Consider the following 17,608-nt stretch of genomic DNA (forward strand, 5'->3'; position numbering starts at 1 on the left):
ACTGATGTTCAAGCACTTGAGTTGACTTAGTAGATGAATACTCTCTGGAAGTTTACTTCTGCTTTTCCCAGCCAAGTCCAATACTATCAAGAACTTTAGATATCCTATTTCCTTTGGGAGCTCATGCATACCCATGCTCGCTAGTTTGAGGTGCTTCAAGTGAACTAGCTTTCCAACATGCTCAAGATAATTAGGATTGTGTGAATCAGTGGGGCCATCCAAAGCTAGGACACGCAAAACTTCAAAGCATGAAAGTGATGGGCTGATGGCAGCATCTCATAACTGCACATTGCATTAAGTGACCTTGCTTGTAATGTGGATGTGCTAGCCAGAGGTCTGACCCGACGATGAACAACTAGCTTACGAGAGTTGCAATGTGAAGTTGTATATTGCTCGTCACTATCCAATACAGTAACAAAGTTTTCTTCCTTTGACAATAGGCATATCATATCAAGCATTATGTCATGGACACGACAACCAATTATGATTCCATGATAAGGTGTTTTTACCGGCATTATCATGCTTTTGTTCACCAACTCGTTGAAGTACCTTTCACCAGTCTCAAATAGTCTTAACCCTGGTTCCTCGTGGATAAAACCTTCGGCGACCCATTTCCATATCAAACTATCTTTCCCAATTAGATGGTCTTCAGGATATATGCTCAGATACAATAAGCAAGTCTTTAGGTGACAAGGGAGATCATAATAGCTAAATAAAAGTATTTTTCTTGTGTTTTCCACGTCTTCATTCTCTTCATGCCCAAAACCGATTGATGTGTATACCTTAGACCAAAGCTCCACCGGTTTAATGACAAGCAAACTAGCTATTGTGATTATAGCCAATGGTACACCACCACATTTATGTAAAATTTTATTGTATATCTCTGACAGTAGATGATTAGGCTGATTTATTTTACCCCCAAATAATCTTCTATGAAACAAATCCTCCGATAAATCACGAGAAAGTGGTGTAGCCTGTATACTTTACCAGTTCTTGTGGCAACTTCAAGTATACGAGTAGTTGTGATGATCCTGCTTCCACAATTACTACACACCAAAGTGGTCTTTTGACTAGTTCCTAAGTATTTGTATCCCATATGTCATCAATGACGATTAAGTACCTGTCATCACCATCCATAACGCAAGAGAGATCATAAATTAGGGAACTATTTTACAAGGCATCTAAGTATGTAGAATATCTTCAAAAGGAGGATGCATGGATGTCAGCCACCACCTCGTTAAGGAATCTAAAGTTTATCTACGAGAAGTCTATTCCTGATTAAGAAAATTTCGCAATCCAGATACTTCCATCTATTAGATATATTTTTGAATTGACATCTATCGTCAGAAGTTCAAGAATATATGAATGTGGGGGAACATTCGACAGTAAGTCCCAACCCAAAGTATAGCAAAGAAGGTAGCCAAAAGTGATATTATACATTATTCCACGCAAAAAATACAGTTTTTGAAAATATACAAGAATGACCATAGTCCATCCGAACCCATCTATAAGAGATGTCTCAAAACATAATTTATCACTCATTTCGTCGCAGGTGTGACGCTATTTTTGCCCCCATTTACTACTTGATGTATAGTATGAAACTACATAGTACTCCCTCTGTACAAGTATTTCGGTACAGAGGTAGTAGATGCATACCTCTTTATCTCATAGTTCATCAATCTGCTGCCTTTCATCCAACTCCTCATTTACTACTTGAACTATATCAAATTAAATAATAGGGTGTGTACCTCTTTTTCTCAAGTAATACTCGGATTTCATCAATCAGTTGCCTTTCATCCAAACCAGGGTACATTTTCTTGCCAATTCCATAGAAAATGTCGTTGAGAAGTTTCTTCACGCTAGGTTGGCGTCCTACCGGAACAAAAGCACTGCAATCGAACTGTGTTTTGAGCTTATCATATACTGCTTTGGCAAGAGTTGTCTTGCCAACGCCTCCGAATCCAAAAATAGAGATTATCTTTAGTTGCTTGGACACATCGCCATCCCCGTCACTCAGCATCTTGGTTAGCTCATTCAATGAATCATCAATGCCAACGAGCTCTTTTTGGTCCTTGTACAGAGCCAACAGGCGAGGGTCGGCCATGGTTGCAACATCTGGATTAGCAGCCACCTCGTGGACCCTGTACCGGTCACGCCGGTCAGCCGCCTCCTGAACACTGACCTTGATACTTTTGATCTCGTTGCCGATGGCATGGCGTTTCATAAACTTGGTGAACAAGCCGCCCATCTTCTTCATGAGTTGTTTGAGCATGTGTGGCTTGTTTTCAGGCTCAGGGCCCTCGACATGCACCAGGAACTTGTCGATGATATCCTCTATTCTGTATGAAAGGTCTCTGACCTCGTTAGCCCAGAGCTTGACTAGCTCGTCGAGCTGGTCCCGCGGCACGTCCCCGACCTTTCTGAGGGCAGCGTGCATGCTCTCCAACTCTCTCTCAAGATGTTTGACATCATCCTTGACGCTTCTCTGCAGTTTGTACTCCTCCTTGAGGAGTTCGCCGAGCTTGGGGAGCAGGCTGCCCATGGCACCTGTTGCGTGGTCCATTGCTTGCTATCAGCCATTGCGCTGTAGGAATGAATCGTGTTTTGCAAATTTCATCAGCCTGCAGAACATATAACGCAAATCTTTCAGGAGCATTCTCTATCAGAGAACCTTTTACTCTTCAATTATACAACTCTGCTTACAAACTATTAACACTTTCTACTTTGGTCTTTTCTATGCTCCAGCAGACTCTTTTCCTCCCGACTCGCTTCTCCCCTTTCTGGTCTCCTTGTTGCTGTGGTGGTAGCCTCATTTTTGTTGTAATAAGGTTGTTTCGAGACTTGCACGGACGGTGCCATGTGATGTGTTTCCGTTAACAGGTCACCGCCGGCCCTCAAGTGTCGTTAATAGTCCACCACAACGGGAACTACGACGGGCTTGCTTACGTGAGAGGCGCGGATTTGCCCGGTTTTTTAAGTAAAATAAGTTCGTCAAAAATCTATCAACATGGGCTACTTTTGAAGATCTCGACGCAAGGAATCCAAGGGTGAAACAGGCAGAACTTCCCCTCCCCTCCCTCGTGTCGCCCCGCTTGGGCGATCCGAGGGGCGAAATCCCTAGCCCCGCCACCCGCTCCCCTCCTCGTCCTCCCCTCACCGCCGCCTGAGGCAGCTGCTGCCGGGCATGCTTGGCGCGCTGCTGATGAAGGCGGCGGCGGGGCCCTCGCCGCCTCGCCTCGACCGCGGGGGGCCTTTGGATCCGGGGCGGCGGCCCCGACATGTGTGGCGTCGCCGGCTTCGGCTCCCGGTGGCGTGGGCGCGGGTCGGCGTTTCTCGGTCGTGCGGGTGGCGAGATCTCCGGTGGATGCGGGCCTGCGCGCGGCGGCGGTTTTCATCCCTTGATGCGTCAGATCTGGCCGCCTCCACTCCCCTTCTTCTCCAGCGAGCTCCTCCCCCCTCAGATCCGCCCTGCTTCGTCGTGGGGCTCCGGTCTTCTTCGGGTGGGAGTGGGTGAAGGGGATGCAGGACCGGGGGAAACCCCTAGCCAGCCGTGTCGACTGCGACGGCGGCGACGCTCGCGGGCGCCGCTCACCTTCCCGGAGGCGCCGGTCAGGTCTTGCACCCTACCCCCTTCCCCTTTGTCTCCCGGGTTAAAGCCTCAACATTGTTGGGCAGCGGCGACGCCCATGGCGCCGTAACCTTCTTCAAGGCACTGTTTTGGGAACAAAGATGGGTTGTGGGCTTCGCTGTGGTGTAGGTGGAGTGTGTCGGCGGCGGCAGCGAGTCTCCAGCGGCGGCGGTGTCTCCCTGGGTGTGTGGTCAAGCTGTTTTGGTGCTCTTCGCTGGGCTGCAGTGTTCCTCCGGTGCTCGTGGATTTTCCAGGACGGGAGGGGATAGGGTTCCCCTCCTCTGGTGGCTGCTCTTCATCTCGTCGAGCGAGCCGAAGATTTGGTCTTGGCCCTTGCTGCTGCCCATCTGTGCATTCCGACTGCTCTCTCCCTTTCAAGCCTCTACTCTGGCATTTGGCGTTGCTCTGTTTTAGGTAAGTTGTTGTCGGCAGGAAGGGAATGCCTGGTTCCGCCCCTGTGGTTTCCTTCGATGCCATTTATCCATGTTCTAGGGTGAGCATGTCCATCGTTCACCGGTGCGGCGCCTTCGAGCCAGGCGAGGAGGCAGGGGCCTTCTGTGACGATGGATCTGGATGGATGTGTTTTCTTCAAGCCCAGGCCAGGCGTTTGGCAATGGCGTGCTTTGCTCCGTCGTCGGTGCCCGTGCCTGAGCCGGTTAGCGCTTTTGCCTTGGTTCTCGGCGTGTGAGGGGTTCCTGGCATCTCCAAGCTATGTGTTCTATGTCCATCTTCTAGCTAGGTTGTTGTATGTCCAATGTGAGCTGCTCCTAGGCGCCCTTGTATCTTTGTTGTTTGTTTTCCTTCCTTGTAGTTGGTGTGTGGTTGTAACCCGGAGTTGTAATCCTGGTTGGTTGATGGCTTTGTTAATTCGAAGTCGGGCTCTACTTGAGCCTTCGTTATAAAAAAAATAGAAATCCAAGGGTGAAAACGGGTCAAATTTGGACACACGGTTTAAGAGATAAAACGTTTTGAATAAACAGATCTACGAAAAAAAGGAAAACTCTTAGGTTGCGACAAGTGGCACACATGCGGTGCGCCACTTGTTGCAACCTGGGAGGACGGAGTGATTTTTGGAAAGATTACTCCTCAATTAGTGATTTCGTGTTTTATATTCTCTATTATTCATGTGTTTTCCAACTATTGTTTTTCCTTGATGAAACTTATACTATATAGAATGCTACGTCCCCTAAAAAAATAGAATGCCATAGTAAGAGTATCTACAACCAAGCTTCCCAAACTAAAATTGAGCGGATGACCTGGCCAGTGTCTCGCCAAAAAGTGTGTCCAGTCCCCAAACTGGCCATGAAAGTCCGGGCTGACCGACACCTCTCAAACCTAGTCAAAATCCATGGCTGGTATAGGGAGGTCCGGACGCGTCCGGGCGTATCCGCCGCGTCAGACCGGTCCACCCCAGCCCCACATATAACCTCAGTCCGGACAAGCCCTAGAGCAAAGTCAACAAACTCCACTTCACTCACTCACTCTTTCTCTATCTATCTATCTCTCTCCAAGTCCCCTTCCCTTCCGATCTATATATGGTGAGCGATAGCAATAGTGGCACATCCGGTGACGGATTTGGAGTGGCGGAAACTCCGACTGGGAGTCACAGCCGCCCGACGCAGAGCCAGACAATGTGCAGGCGACGTCACCGACTCCTCTCGTCCTCTACACAGCTTCGGCCGCTCGATGCTCCTCCAGGTAGGCCGCCCCCTTTCCGCCTGCTATACCAGCTCCGGAGGGCATACCCGACCCTCGTTGGGTCCTCGTGCCCATATCGGCGCCAGCGCGGACGATGACGCTCGAATCTGAGGCGCGAGCTGCACATCGCAAGCTGCATCGGGCGAGGGAGAAGGTTTCGGCGGGGAAGGCACTGGCCGTGCGCCGATGGATCTAGAGGACCCGATCCTCGCGATGGTCCTCCAGCCCTCCTCATGACGGTGGAGACAATGCGTTGTGCCTGCGTCGCAAAAACACCAAAGGGCCCGTACTCGCCATTGAGCAGCTGAAGGGCTACTGCAGAGCCGGTAACCAAGGCAAAGACAGCCCGACTGGCCAAGGCGCGGGACCGCACGGTTCGGAGGATGACCGGCAACATCTCGTCCTCCGACAACCGCTTGAATAACTGTGTGCATCCTAACTATGAAGAGGCTGGGTATGTGCTTTTTATATTTATATCATCTTGACGCTCCATTTTAAGCTACTCCCTTTATTCCACATTGTAGTGGGCCGCGTTTCCCAAGATCCAAGTTTGACCGTAAATTTAATCAACAAGATTGACTGAGGTGGGGCCACAAATTATATCACTGAATTTATATCGAAAATACGAATTCAGTGGTATAATTTTTGCTCCCGCTGCAGTCGGTCTAGAGGGTGGAAGTACAAGTTGTTACTTTTGAGATGGGAAGTGTGGTGGCTGCAAAATCCGTGTGGCGCCAGTCACTACTCATAATGCGACCTTCTCAGTGAATCACGATGCCTTTGCTAATGTACAACAAGAATGTTGTCCAATCAACAACATGGAAAGTTTTAAAAAGAAGATCGAAGGGGTGGCGATTTGAGAGGATCAGCAGATGGAAGATGGCATACAGGTAATAACAAATTCCATCTGTCTAATTGTTTTTCTAGTGGTCTCCTAGTGGTGTAGCTAGTAGAACCGATGTGAAGTTAGAAAGTACTACCTAGTGACCTAAAACCTCTGATATGTATTTACAGAGGGAGTACTATTCTTGAGGTAAATAGAACTATTCAGGGGATTACTGATACCGAAGCTGGTAGGTTAGTGTTTTTTAGTGTGATAGTGTGCCTCTGAATGGGGTTGATCTAGAAATGGTGATGTAGATAGTTGTAGTGTTCGAATTTTATCTTCTTGAAGTAGAAATAATTATGTTTACCCTGGAAGTAGAGACCCCAATGTACATTTTGTAGTGCTACAGAAACTGTGACCACTTTTTGTGTGCCATGTTTTTATATTATTTGTGGAGTGTGGTAAAGTGCACACTGAATATTCAGGTTGCTCTGTTTAATTTTGTTTGTAGTTCACTTGTAAGCTTTACTTGAGTAGTTGCTTCAGTTTGGACTATAATGAACCTGTAATACATTGTGTGATCAGTTTCTACTGATGGATTGTATCCCTCAGATGGTGCTGGCTGTACCAGATAGATTGCTAGAGCTATGGGATCTGTCTCCTGAAAATGATGAAGTACTTTTGCTATATAATACATGAGTTTGTTCTCATGCATGTCAATTCAGTGGGCTTTCTGCCGTTACAGAGCTCACCGTGTAATGTATGTTGTTGGACAAAATATGTATTTGGTCTCAGTTGACTTTGAAGTCTATGAATTTCACGGAACTTTTACCATGGTCATTCATTCAGTTGGAGGATCATCTATCTGTATGTAACTGACAGTATGTTATATGTTCCTACAATTTGCAGAGTTTATCTTCTACTAGTAAATGTGCCCGTGCGTTGCAACGGGTGAAACAGGTTATCACACGTAAGATGTGTTGCCACTTTTCCCGTTTGCCATCGTCATGGATGTTGGTCATATTTTCCACCTAATAATCATGATAAACCTGATGGATATAAGGGGATGAGCTTGACCATTACACTATAGCACGTCACATCCGTGAGACCCTTCTTGAATCGACATGTAGTTGCGTGGATGACATGTCTCCATTGATATTTTCACATGAGTACAATTAAAGTATTATATTGTAAGATATACAGTTCTACTATTATTTGCTTACACATTAATAGTACATTATGTCCCTCAAAAAAAATCTACATTATGGCTTTAATATAGTGATCATCAAATATACAATAATTTAGTATCTCTCCTAGCATGGCAAATGCCAGTTGCAAAAGTTTCAACTTTTTTCGAAGAAAATCAAGTCATGTTCAAAATAATCTGCAGTTTTAAATACTATATAATGAATCGGACAACTAAAAATCAAAATAATAGGATTGGTCATTCCTTAAGAATATGACAGACTGGTCCTTATTGAAATCTCTAAAAGGACTTATATTTAGGATTGAAGGGAGTACTTTTGAGGGAAAATTCTCATATTTGTGAAATAGATACAGTCAGCAGATACCTACACAAATCGTGTTGTCATCTTGCATAAACTTGATCTACTAAATTAAGGAGGGATATCATGTGGTCAAAGAATATGCAAGATGGCCATACATTTAAGTTAACGATGCAGCTCAGCAAGGAGACGTTGTGTGCTGCTTTTGTTTCACTGTACGTATATCCAAATCAAATGAAAAAACCGCTCTAGCTACGGTCTATCATAATTGAAGACACATACAGCAGTGAGGACACATAGTAGAACAGTAGGATTAGTAAGCTGCGGCCTTTCATCATTGGAATCCCTTTTTAAATATATAAAAACTTGCAGACTACAAACTTGCGGACATCATTGGAAGTGTGTACGACAGGGAACTTTTCTTGATGTAGCAGCTGTTGGCCGGATCAGACCGCAGGGCAGCGGCAGGATTAGATGATGATCTGACGGGCGCCAACAGGTCTCGAGCTCCATGCCCTGTTCTGTCCCAAAGCTTGCAGCCGCCGGGCGACCAGTCCCTCTGCTGCTGGCCATCGATGCAGATGTTAGCGGACGGCCGAGCTGGCGGGTGGCATCTTGCCGGTGCTCACGCCTCACGCTCCACTCATCGACCAGCAGAAGCAGTTGCTCGAGGTCATCCTTGCCTTTGACCGCAACGACAACTACATCATCTCCGCTGCCAAGCCCGTGCGCTCCATGGCGAGGCTGGGCCAGCCGCTCACGTTCGAGGAGCTGATTATCCAGGACGCGGACCTGGATCGGGACGGATTGGCGGACTCCTTGGTAGCTCTCGAACTTCTCCCGACGAGCCATGAGTCCCGCGGGCTGCTGCTGGAGTTTTTGCACTATCGATTTTTGTCGTTGCCGGATCGAGCACTAGAGAGAGAGGAAGACAAGCTCACGAACGAGAGAGAGGGAGGATTTTTGCGCTGTGCAACTTCACAGCTTTTTCTGCGTTTTTCTCTTCTAGTTATTCTGTTACAACAGAAGCCACCCCTAGCTCGCTCACTCCCGGCGGGATCGCCATGATCCGTGATGGCCGCGCCATCCCACGACCGCGTGTCACAGCGATCGAGTCCCGCTAGGAGAGTAGCCATGGTATAAAGAAAAAACAAGAGAACGTGGAGAGGATCGTGCGTACGTGCACTGGACTCCCACGGCTACGTGCATGTGCCGGTCACATCACCATGCACACACATTATTCTAACAGAAAAACCAAAGCACCTAAACTATGCAGTCATGCAGCCAACTAGCTTAGTCTAACAAATCTCCTCCTCAAGCTTGTTGGCCTTTGATGATCTCGCCGACTCCCATCTTCTGCCTCATCTCCACAAATCGCACCCGCCCAAGAGCCTTGGTCAGAATATCCGCCAGCTGCTGCTCAGTCCCAACGTGATCGACTTCCACCTGCCCTTGCTCAATGCAATCTCTGATGAAGTGAAACTTCACATCGATATGCTTACTGCGATCATGATAGACAGGGTTCTTGGCTAAAGCTATAGCTGACTTGTTGTCGATCAGAAGTTTAAACTTCCCCGGATCAATTCCCTTCATCTCTGAAATGAGTCTGCTGAGCCAGAGACCTTGACAGGTTGCTGCAGCAGCGGCCACATACTCGGCCTCGCATGAACTGATCGCCACAACTTTCTGTTTCTGGGAAGTCCAGGTAATGGGGTTTTTGCCGAGGAAGAAGATGTGCCCGGATGTGCTCGTACGATCTCCCACATCTCCTGCATGATCACTGTCACTATACCCCAGGATATCTCCAGTCCCTCCACGCCCATACCGGCATCCATAGCTCAAGGTTCCTTGCACATACCTGAGGGTTTGCTTAACAACTGTCCAATATGTGATAGTTGATTTCTCCATAAATCTGCTAACAATTCCAACAGCATGTGTAATGTCTGGCCTTGAGTGTACAAGATACCTTAGGCTGCCGATGATGCTGCGGTAGAGGGACGGATCAAAGGGTTTTGCATCATCTTCCTTCCTCAGCTTCAGTCTGCACTCCATGGGGGTGTGGCAACGATTGCAACCTGTCATCCCAGCCTGTTCTAGGATCTTTTCTGCATAGCTCCGTTGACACAGAGTGATCTCTCCCCTAGACTGAGTTACCTCGATCCCCAAGTAGTAAGTTAGAAGGCCGAGGTCGCTCATCTTGAGAAGCTTCTGCATCTGATCTTTGAACTCTGTGATCTGAGCTGAGTCAGTGCCAGTGATTATCAGGTCATCAACGTACACTCCCACAAGCAGAAAGGATTGAGCATCTCCGCGACGATAGACAGCATGCTCCAGTGGGCTTCTTCTGAACCCAAGTGTGCAGAGACTCTCATCCAACTTGGCGTACCAATATCTCGGTGCCTGACGAAGCCCGTAAAGGGCCTTGCTCAGTTTCAGCACTTCTCCTTCTCGGCCAGGAACAGCGTATCCCGGCGGCTGGGCGACATAAACTTCCTCCGCCAGATCGCCGTTGAGGAAGGCGGACTTGACGTCCATATGATGCACCTCCCAACCCAAGTGCGCGGCGAGAGCTAGGAAGAGAAGCACCGTCTCCATTCGCGCCACTGGCGCAAACACTTCCTCAAAGTCCACGCCCTCGCGTTGTGCATATCCTTTGGCCACCAATCTCGCTTTGTGCCTGACAATGTTGCCGTCGGGATCACGCTTCACTTTGTAAACCCATTTGAGGCCGATCGGCTTGTGTCCGCGCGGGAGAGGTGTCAGCTGCGAGGTGCAATTCTCTGCGATCGCGTCCATCTCCGTGTCCATGGCCTGCTTCCAAGCCGTACTGTGCAGCGCCTCATTAATGTCATCGGGTTCCTCTGCACTGAGAAAGCAGTGTTCCATGGCCTCTCTGACCGCGTCGTCTTCTGTTTCATCGAGAATGCAGGAGACACGCCGATAGCGGATGTTGCCTGTGTCAACGTCACGGCGGTTCTCGTCATGGCTAGGCGGCGTGCCCCAGCGAATCTCTCGACCTCCATCTGGTGACGCTGGCTCAGACTGTGGCGTCCCGAGCGTGCTCCCCCTAGACGCGGATGAGCTGGGCGAGGGCGTCCCGTGCGCGCTCCCCCCGGCGTAGACATGCCGGAGGGCGAGCCGCCTGCCACAGGCGTTGAGGGAGAGGTTGGCGCGCGCGGTGTGTTGGGGACGACAGGCGTGCCACGGTCGACCTCATGGACACCCGGGTCGTGGTGTAGACCACAGTGAATGTGCCCCGGGCGGTGTATGCCTCTGCTGCACCTGGTGTACGCCACGCCCACGGTCTGGATTCTTCAAACACCACATCCCTTGTCACCTGCACCTTTTTTGTCACTGGGTTGTAGACACAGTAGGCTTTGGAGCCCTCCTTGTACCCGACGAAAACCATGGGCACGGAGCGGTCGCTGAGCTTGGTGATGCCGGGGCCGACGCGGTTGACGTGGACAGTGCACCCGAACGTGCGCAGGTGATGCACAGCAGGCTTGCGTCCGTGCCACGCCTCATACGGCGTGACTCCCTCCAGGCTGCGGGTGGGAGCGCGATTGAGCACGTACACCGCTGTCCGCACCGCCTCAGCCCAGAAGAATGCCGGCATCTCCATGCTCTTCAGCATGCACCTCGCCATCTCGACCACCGTTTGATTGCGCCGCTCCACCACTCCGTTTTGCTGCGGCGAGTACGGGCAGTGGTATAGTGCTTGACGCCCAGCTCCACGCAGTACGCCTTGAATTCGCCAGAGTTGAACTCGCCGCCCCGGTCTGACCGGAATGCGCGCAGCTTGCAGTTGCCGGAGGCCTCGGCCTGCGCCTGCACCTTCTTGAAGCGCTCGAAGGCTTCGTCTTTGGACCTCAGGAGCTCTATCCACATGTAACGACTGTAGTCATCCACGATCAGAAGGAAATACTTGTTACCTCCTGGCGTGGTCGGCTCGATTGGGCCTCAAAGATCCGTGTGCACGAGCTCCAGCCCGTGCTCTGCGCGGTATGTCGACGACTGCGGGAACGGGGCGCGGTGTTGCTTCCCCGGAGCGCACCCATCGCAGTATTGCTCACCCGGTCGATGACTGGCATGCCTCGCACCATCTGCTTCGTGGAGAGAGCTCGGAGGGCGCGGAAGTGAAGGTGTCCCATGCGTGCGTGCCATCGCCAGGTTGGGTCGTCGCCTTGTGCCAGCAGACAGGCCGGTGCGTTCATAGTGAGGACACCGGTGTACAGACGATTTCCTGAACGCCTGATGCTCGCCAGGGTGCACCGAGCGGGGTCTCGGATGACCATGAGCCCGTCTTGGATGCTGATGACGCAGCCCGGCTCGTCCAACTGCCCCATAGAGACCATGTTCGTGTGGAGGCTTGGTATGAAGAAGACACCAGCAAACGCACGCTGGTCACCACCCTGACAGCGGAACATCACCGTGCCGCGCCCGCGGATGGCCACAAGGGAGCCGTCTCCGAACTTCACTGTGCCGTGCACAGTCTCGTCGAGAGATGCGAAGACACCTCTGTCGCCTGTCATATGGCTGCTGGCTCCCGTATCAAAGAACCACACGCCGTCTGGAGAGGGCACGGGCATGCCTTTCTCCTCATTGAGGTGCACTTCTTGGGGTGCCACGACCTGGGACACGTCAACTGTGGTGACCACGGCCATGTAGAGGCCCTGATCGTGCTCGGCGTGGGCTTCAGCGAGATTTGCTTGCTCCTGCTTGCCCTTCTGTTCTTGCTCCCGGAGCCATGTGCGACACTCCTTCTTCCAGTGACCTGGTATGCCGCAGTGTTGGCACTTCCCTTTCTTTTTCTTGCCACCGGATCCACCAGAGCCGCCCGTTCCCCCGCTCCCCGGCGTACCCTTGCTTGCGCCCTGGGGCTTGCCCTTGCCGAAGGACCTGTTCTTGCCGATGTTGGCGCCGCCGCCCGAAGACGAACCACCGCCGCTGCCCACCTTCTCGCGGGCCAGCCACTCCTCGTGTGTGAGCAAGAGGCGCCCGGCGTTCTGGGTCCCGTCGTCCAGATCATAATGATCCTCACAGGCGGAGAATCGACCCACGAGCTCCTCGATCGTCATGGCTTTCAGATCGAGAAGGGACTCGATCGCCATCCCCATCGGGCGGTAACGGCGCGGCACCACCCGAAGGAATTTATGCATGGCCTTGTGCTCGGTGACGGGGTCGCCAAAGAGTTCCAGATCAGCGACGAGGGCGGAGAGCCGCAGCCTGAAATCCTCGATGGACTCCCGTCTTTGAACCGGAGATCCTCGAATTCGCGCCGGCGCACCTGCGCCTTGGCCTCGAGGGCGCGCGCGCTGCCCATCCTCATCGTCTTGATGGTCTCCCATGCCACTTTCCCCGAATCCTTCGCGGCCAGCACGCGCAGCATCTCCGGCGGGACGCCGGTGAGGATAATCTGCAGCACGCGCCGGTCGTCATTCTCGTCGGCGCCGTCTTCGAGCACCGCGTTCCAGACGCGGGCTACTTGTAGCTTCACCTGCATGACAAGTGCCCACTCCTGGTAATTGGTGCGGGTGAGCAGCATCGACGCCCCTGATTCCTCGCGCACGACGCGCTCCACCACGCGGATCTCGCCGCTGCCGCTGCCAATGAGGCGCGCGACCGGCGCCTTGGACGAAGGCGTCCGCGTTGGCGATCTAGCGCCGCTCTTGCTCTTCCCGTCTGACTCGTCGCCCGACATATGCGCCGCCGCGGATCAGACACCGCCGGCCATCGGAGCAGGATCAAACACCGGGCTCTGATGCCAATTGTCGTTGCCGGATCGAGCACTAGAGAGAGAGGAAGACAAGATCACGAACGAGAGAGAGGAAGGATTTTTGCGCTGTGCAACTTCATTGGTTTTTCTGCGTTTCTCCCTTCTAGTTACTCTGTTACAACAGAAGCCACCCCCAGCTCGCTCACTCCCGGCGGGATCGCCATGATCCGTGATGGCCGCGCCATCCCACGACCGCGTGTCACAGCGATCGAGTCCCGCCAGGAGAGGAGCCAGGGTATAAAGAAAAAACAAGAGAACGTGGAGAGGATCGTGCGTACGTGCACTGGACTCCCACGGCTACGTGCATGTGCTGGTCACATCACCATGCACACACATTATTCTAACAGAAAAATCAAAGCACCTAAACTATGCAGCCATGCAGCCAACTAGCTTAGTCTAACAATTTTTACACATTCGGGACCGATGGAACGTACCCTGACGGACGCGGACGGTGCCATGACATGAGACCTAGCCGGAGATAGTCCATGTCTCCACCGCCCTCATGGTCCGCACTATCCTCTGGGAGCTCGTGCCAGGCGCCGCCTCCTCGCCTCAGTGCCCCTCGTCGTTGTCATCGTGGACCATGGCTAGCCCGAATCGCAACCTTGACGGCTGCGGCTTGAGCTCGTCCAGGCGGTCACCAAGGGAGCCTCCAGTACGTCTACGACGATTGCTTGCTGTTATTGCCGCTGAAGTCATGGTCGACGAAGCACCGCCGAGCAGCGCCTCCAGCCACCCCTCCTACGCCATGGCTAGGGCGACTTGCGCAGGCAACGACGGACGCTGGGCCACCATCAACCTGACCCTCCGTGACCCTATTTTTTACGTCTCTTCTTACTCTCGGTGATAAATAATACCTGTTGTGCTGCATGAGTCCTGGAAGGACACAAACGGCCGAGCGGTCGTTTTTCCCATGTTTTGAGCTGGGAGAGTTTTTGTTTTTTTAGATGATCGAGCTAGGAGAGATGTGGTCTTCAGAACATGCACGGGAGGCCTTTTTTTTAACTGAGCCCACAGGCCTTTTTATCAGAAGCGCACAAAAATAGGATCGCTAGGCAGGCTCGATCGCTATGCTTGGTCCAATTGGATCGATGGTTTCCCTTGTAAAAAACTAATAGACCTATGAAGAACTATGAAAGCTTCCGTCCTTTATTATTAGGTAAAGATTTCATACTTCGTCTAGCAATTATTTACTTCTGCATTGATGGCGAAACTACCCACTGTGTTAGAATCTTGGCTCCATCCATAGTTATCATGATTCAACAGTGAGGCCATAGCATCGACACAAACATCGCAAGTTAGCCAAATACCTCCTCATTACAGACTGGGCATGCCCGAATGAAAACGAAAGTACATATCAGAATATTAGAAAATCCTCCTAATATCAGAAAATATAGGATTGTACACCAAGACATCACAATTTGTATGCATCAAATGGAGTTCAGACAATGTGTGTACTGAAATAGCACAATGGTATCTGGGTATTGCGTTCCTTGAGACATATAGCAGGTTTATAAAACAATTTTCAATACTTAAAGACAAATCAGAAGACGCTTGCCATCACCATGAGATTGGTAGACAAAGGAACTTCATTATCGTTTGTAATACACGCTATTTTGCTATGCTGGTATGAAAGACTGATGCACAAGAGTGTCTTGTAGCTTAATAGGCGATATGAGAGCAAGATCTCCCGTCATCATGATGCGACAATGAGGCCATAGCATCGCTACAAACATTGCAAGTTAACCGAATACCTCCTCATTGCACTCTGGGCATGACTGAATGAAAATAAAGGTACATATCAAAAAAAATCGGACAATCCTCCTAATATCAAACAATATAAGATTGTACGCCAAGATATCAACAATCTGTAGGCATCAAATGGAGTCCAGACAATGTGTGTAATGAAATAGCACATTTGGTATCAAGGTATTTCGTTTCTTGAGACATATAGCAGGTTTATACTAGCATTCGACATATATTCATAGAAGTAAAAAAACTTATATTTGATTTGTAGCATATCAAAATAGAATTGAGCAGTACTTAGAGAAGAAGAAAAAAAACACTACTACCTTGTTAATCTCAAGCCATCGAGTTATGCAATCTGCATGGTAAGAATGGCTGCACGGCAATCGTATCAACTTCTGTCGGCTTTTAATGTTTGATTTACAGATCGCACATCTGCATGGAGATTTCACATGTTATATGTTTGTCTTAGGGTTACAAAATGATGAGCAATTCTCAGAGTAAAACTAACTCGTACTCCTCGTTGTTCTTTTTGCTGGAGAAGAAGGTACAATTGTTCCTAAAAGGCACCAGGTAGCATGTCAGCTCATCAGATAATCCTCTGGATTGAGTTCCTACTGCTTGATCCTTTGCTTGCAGTTGCTACAAAATACCAAAATAATAGTAAAAAATTGGTGTGATACAAGACGTCAATCAAAGTGTGTCTATTTATGTCCAATTTTTTTATGTCAAATCGTGGGAACAAAGTAGTATACCTAGAATTACTTATGGGAACAAGTAGTATAAGTAAACCACATTGACAATATGTGTTTAGAAAATTGTTGTTCTCTGAAAACCGTCAAAGTATCGTCCATTCCGCAAAAGCAAAACAACATACCTCATATGACATATTATCTGGGTCGGCAATATCTTCTGTTGCCACCTGCATATACAAATTATCCTCAACTTATCATTCTGGGCTGCCGTTCATTATTCAGTGCAGACATCTGGGTCTGATGATCCCAATGAACCCAAAGGAAACAAAAGAGTAGAATCGCAGGAAACCTGAGCTACATTATTGGCAGGTAGTCGATACTCAACAACCAGTGATGATGGTTCCAAGAATACGCTACCTAAAAGTAATGCACCACGAACATGTAGTAAGCGTGAGCAACTGAGCATTAGTTAGTACAGCTAATGAATCCACCTCAAACAATGCAAAAGATGCTTGGAGATTGGTAGTGGCAGCACCATATTATTACCAGCAAAATCCTTTGAAGCAGTGGTAACTACCAGTGAATCCTCCTCTTCTAGCAATTGCCTAGCCGAAGATTCATCTGATTCACACCAGGCCTCAATCTTGTGGGTCTCCTTGGAGACATGGACTGCGTAAATATTAGGAGCTGTCATTAGTGAACTGTGACTGTGAGACTTCCCTGCAGCAATTTGCAAACGTACATTGTAATTAAATCAAGTAAATGCAACTCTACAGATAAAAACCTGTTGTGGCTATCATCTTAACTGAAAGAACATTCATAATTTGTGTTTAGACTTGCATTAGAAGCTGATAATTGCAGTCCTTCCGTTTGTAGACTAACTAAAAGCAAATATTGCAGGAAGAGAGACTTTTCAGCAATTACTGGTGCTCTGGACAAAGTAGAACGTCACAGTCTCCAAATAAATACAACTAAATTTTACTGCGTCGATGAGGGAGGTGTGGAAGTCGCCCACCTTCCACGCCTCCTTGTTCTTTCCTGTCAGCCTATACAGGCCTACAAGTGGGGTGCACCTAATGCAATCCGCTCCAGGGTTGGGGCGCGGAGAAGTGCATCAGCGTGAGCCCCTACGCGTCCTCCGCGTCGGCCTTCTTGGCGGCCTTCCAGATCTAACGAGGTCTAGGAAGCTGGTGAAGGGGGGCATCGGATGGGGGCGGCGGCAAGGGGTGGATGGGGGCAGTGGCATACGGGGTGGTTGCGATGTGAGAGAAGGGGTCGAGTGGAGAGCGGCCGCTCGAGGAGAACCGACCGTTTCTTTTTGGGAAACGTTTGGGGCCGGGGCACCAGCCGAAGCTTTGGCCGGTCCAGTTCACGCGCGCGCGATGCGATCCACTCGCGGGCAACCACGTGGCGCGATGGACCCGAGACGACTAGTCTTCCTCCCTTTTTTCTTCTTCCTCTCGCGCATCTCTCTCTTTCTCTCTCCCCGTTGCCATGGTCAACACGTCGTCCCGCGCCGCAGGCCTCCCAGGCGCGCCGCCGTTCAGCAGATCTGGCCGCCCTTGACCAGATCCACGCGGATCCGCGTGCATCGGAACACTCCCTACCTCGCCGGACCCGGCCACGCCGGAGCTGCAACCAGCCATGGCAGGACTGCACCCCGCGGCGCAAATTTGCTGGAACGGCGACGTTACGGCGAGACGACGGATGACCATTTTTTGCTACAACTGTGTT

The 17,608-nt window shown here is 50.1% G+C and overlaps 3 protein-coding genes and 1 pseudogene across 4 annotated transcripts; all 4 read right to left on the reverse strand.

The window, feature by feature from the left end:
• Positions 1 to 325: 325 nt before the first annotated feature.
• Positions 326 to 2,563, reverse strand: LOC125524215 (disease resistance protein RGA5-like). The gene is made up of 2 exons (XM_087532832.1): positions 1,749 to 2,563; positions 326 to 1,120 (listed from the first exon to the last, which is right to left on the reverse strand). Exons 1-2 carry the CDS (start codon positions 2,561 to 2,563, stop codon positions 1,078 to 1,080), a joined length of 858 nt encoding a protein of 285 aa, XP_087388958.1. The 3' UTR covers positions 326 to 1,077.
• Positions 2,564 to 8,971: 6,408 nt separating this feature from the next.
• Positions 8,972 to 9,709, reverse strand: LOC147956726 (secreted RxLR effector protein 161 pseudogene; annotated as a pseudogene).
• A 1,575-nt stretch (positions 9,710 to 11,284) lies between these two features.
• LOC147956727 (uncharacterized) lies at positions 11,285 to 13,358 on the reverse strand. Its single transcript, XM_087531444.1, has 3 exons — positions 12,945 to 13,358; positions 11,712 to 12,891; positions 11,285 to 11,535 (listed from the first exon to the last, which is right to left on the reverse strand). The coding sequence occupies exons 1-3, from the start codon at positions 13,356 to 13,358 to the stop codon at positions 11,285 to 11,287; spliced, it is 1,845 nt and encodes a 614-aa protein (XP_087387570.1).
• A 1,469-nt stretch (positions 13,359 to 14,827) lies between these two features.
• Positions 14,828 to 16,568, reverse strand: LOC147956728 (E3 ubiquitin-protein ligase BIG BROTHER-like). 2 transcript variants are annotated; one of them, XM_087532834.1, is made up of 6 exons: positions 16,421 to 16,568; positions 16,224 to 16,291; positions 16,057 to 16,101; positions 15,697 to 15,821; positions 15,506 to 15,614; positions 14,828 to 15,211 (listed from the first exon to the last, which is right to left on the reverse strand). In XM_087532834.1, the coding sequence occupies exons 1-6, from the start codon at positions 16,566 to 16,568 to the stop codon at positions 15,176 to 15,178; spliced, it is 531 nt and encodes a 176-aa protein (XP_087388960.1). In that variant the 3' UTR covers positions 14,828 to 15,175. The 2 variants fall into 2 exon arrangements, with proteins under 2 accessions (XP_087388960.1, XP_087388959.1); XM_087532833.1 differs by lacking the exon at positions 14,828 to 15,211 and having other exon boundaries at positions 15,235 to 15,614; positions 15,691 to 15,821.
• Between the last annotated feature and the right edge of the window lie 1,040 nt (positions 16,569 to 17,608).

This window comes from Triticum urartu, chromosome 7A, assembly GCF_056163025.1.
Source record: "Triticum urartu cultivar PI428250 chromosome 7A, HENAU_Tu73, whole genome shotgun sequence".
Taxonomy (NCBI): Eukaryota; Viridiplantae; Streptophyta; class Magnoliopsida; order Poales; family Poaceae; genus Triticum; species Triticum urartu.